Below are 2,307 nucleotides of genomic sequence, written 5' to 3'. Positions count from 1 at the left end.
GGAGGTATGCTAATGTAGCAATGTAGTATCAATCAATCAATCAATCAATGTTTATTTATATAGCCCTAAAAAACAAGTGTCTCAAAGGGCTGTACAAGCCACAACGACATCCTCGGTACAGAGCCCACATACTCCTTTGCTTTGTGTTTTTCCCCAAAAGAAGACACCCAGTCTTTCTTCAAAACAGTCATAATGAGTCTCCAATCAGCCTTCTCTATACATTTCAAACCGTCACATGGAAGAGAGCAGACTGACTAACACATTAACACACGATAAAAAAAAAACCACACAATACCTGGTAAAAACAGTCATAATGAGTCTCCAATCAGCCTTCTCTATACATTTCGAACCTGCACAGAAATAAAACAAAACAAAACTTAACATAAATGTGTCTCCTTTAAGCCTTCAGCAACACAGCTAACCTGCTAATAAGTTAGCTGAAAGCTAATTGACGGGGCGCCAGAGAGCACAACTTACATGGAAGACAGAAGACTGACTACACATACGGGCCTCAGCCTGGAAGTCTGCTGGGTCATGTGACGTTCAGTGACCATAAAAAAATAGGAAATTACAGTACTAAACTTAGAATAATAACATTTGCAAAATAAAGAGTCACATTGCATAATGTGTGAATGTAATACATTAGATACGATGACATTAAAATAAAATGACATTAAAATAAGAAGAGTAGTAAGACAGTAAGCAATTGAGATCATAAATTACCTCTGTTACACTAACATCTCTTATATTAGCATGCTATCATTAGTCCGAAGTCCAGACACAGTCTTGGTGCAATGCTATCGGAGGCCCGATATCACTGCATCACTTCTGTATCGGCATTTTTATTTTGGCTGGCAGGCGCCCTCTGGTGGGGAGACGTCACAGTTGCAGCCGGATCACTGTTAGGACAACAAATACACACTCAGTATGTTAACATGCACTAAAAAGCTCATTCTTGTCTTCATTTGGTTGAAAATAGTTTGTTTTAAAAAAACACATGTAAATACCTTATTTAGGTCAATAATGATTTACATCAAGCGATCGAACCAATGGCATGATTAGACCTTTTAGGGGGGCTAAAAATTTCCTAAAATATCCTTAAAACCAGCTATAGTGTTTGACATTGTTTTTTAAGTTGTATTGTTGTTGTCTTCTTTACAAAAAAAGTGCCAATAAAATCAAAATAAATCATTAGTCACATTATCATTATTCTTTTAATGACTTAACTTTAATGAATGACTTATTTACAAAACATGTCCATGTACGGTTCGTAGTACATGAAATTTGGAGGAGTTGTGGTGAAAGTGGAGCGTCAGTGAAGGGGTCTGAGGCAGATGTGCAACACAAACATGGACAGGAAGTGGTCCTGCCCACGCCTCCCTCTCACTTTCACAAAGACAGGTGCGCTCGGAGCTCATTTGCATGAGCGCTCCGCTTGGCCGCACCGCCACGTCTTGATAAATCTGGACTCTTTCCACGCACTGGGCTGGAAAAGTGCATCAAGATGTGGCCTGCACCAGTGCTTCTGCTCGTCCAGTCGGCTCTGCTGATTCAAGGTGAGACAAAGACTCTTTTGAGTCGTCCCTGAAGGGAAAGTGTTGATGTAATCATCGCCGTCTCCTTTCAGGATCTTCCGCCCAGGATTCTCAGATCCAGACGGACAAAATCAAGTATGTCAGTCTTGGTGGGACGGTGACCATCAGCGCCAAAGGGAACTCACACACTGATGATGATCTCAGTTGGTACCAAGTGAAACCTGGACAGGTTCCTAAACTTCTGATCTACGGTCCATCAAATCGCTTTACTGGAACACCATCTCGATTCAGTGGCACACAATCTGGCTCTGACTACACTCTGACTATCAGTGGTGTTCAGGCAGAAGATGTCGCTGATTACTACTTTTTTGCCTATTTTGGAGGTGGAAGGTATACACGGTGATTGAGAGCTGTACAAAAACCTCCTTTGGTTTGAGGGAAGTGAAAGTGGAAGATGATGATGACTGGTCCACTGAACAAAGATCACCAAGCAGAACCAGCGTCAATCTGAACAAGTTGATTGGCTTGTAAGAAAAAGTTGAAATGAGGGAAGAAGAAGTCACACTAACACTCAGGGCCGGCCCGTCCCGTAAACACTTTATGCCAAAGTTTTCCAAGCCAAGGACCCCCAAACTGAAATAAAGATGGAGTGAGGACACCCAATTAACACATCTTGTTTAAAATTGGGTTTTATATTAAATTGGTCCTTAAAGTAGCTGTAGCTCTTACTCCTAAACTTTACATAAATTAACTCCAGAACACAGAACACATG

At 41.0% G+C, this 2,307-nt stretch overlaps 1 gene segment (V, D, J or C); it reads left to right on the top strand.

Annotated features, from left to right (window-relative positions):
- Nucleotides 1-1,504: 1,504 nt before the first annotated feature.
- LOC133644713 (Ig kappa chain V region 3547-like) lies at nt 1,505-2,066 on the top strand. The segment is given in 3 exon segments: nt 1,505-1,556; nt 1,628-1,925; nt 1,973-2,066. Coding segments are annotated over 3 exon segments (444 nt in total).
- Nucleotides 2,067-2,307: the final 241 nt, after the last annotated feature.

Source organism: Entelurus aequoreus, linkage group LG03, assembly GCF_033978785.1.
Source record: "Entelurus aequoreus isolate RoL-2023_Sb linkage group LG03, RoL_Eaeq_v1.1, whole genome shotgun sequence".
NCBI classification, from domain to species: Eukaryota; Metazoa; Chordata; class Actinopteri; order Syngnathiformes; family Syngnathidae; genus Entelurus; species Entelurus aequoreus.
The sequence above is the reverse complement of the archived record's forward strand: the minus strand, read 5'-3'. Positions and strand labels throughout refer to the sequence as shown.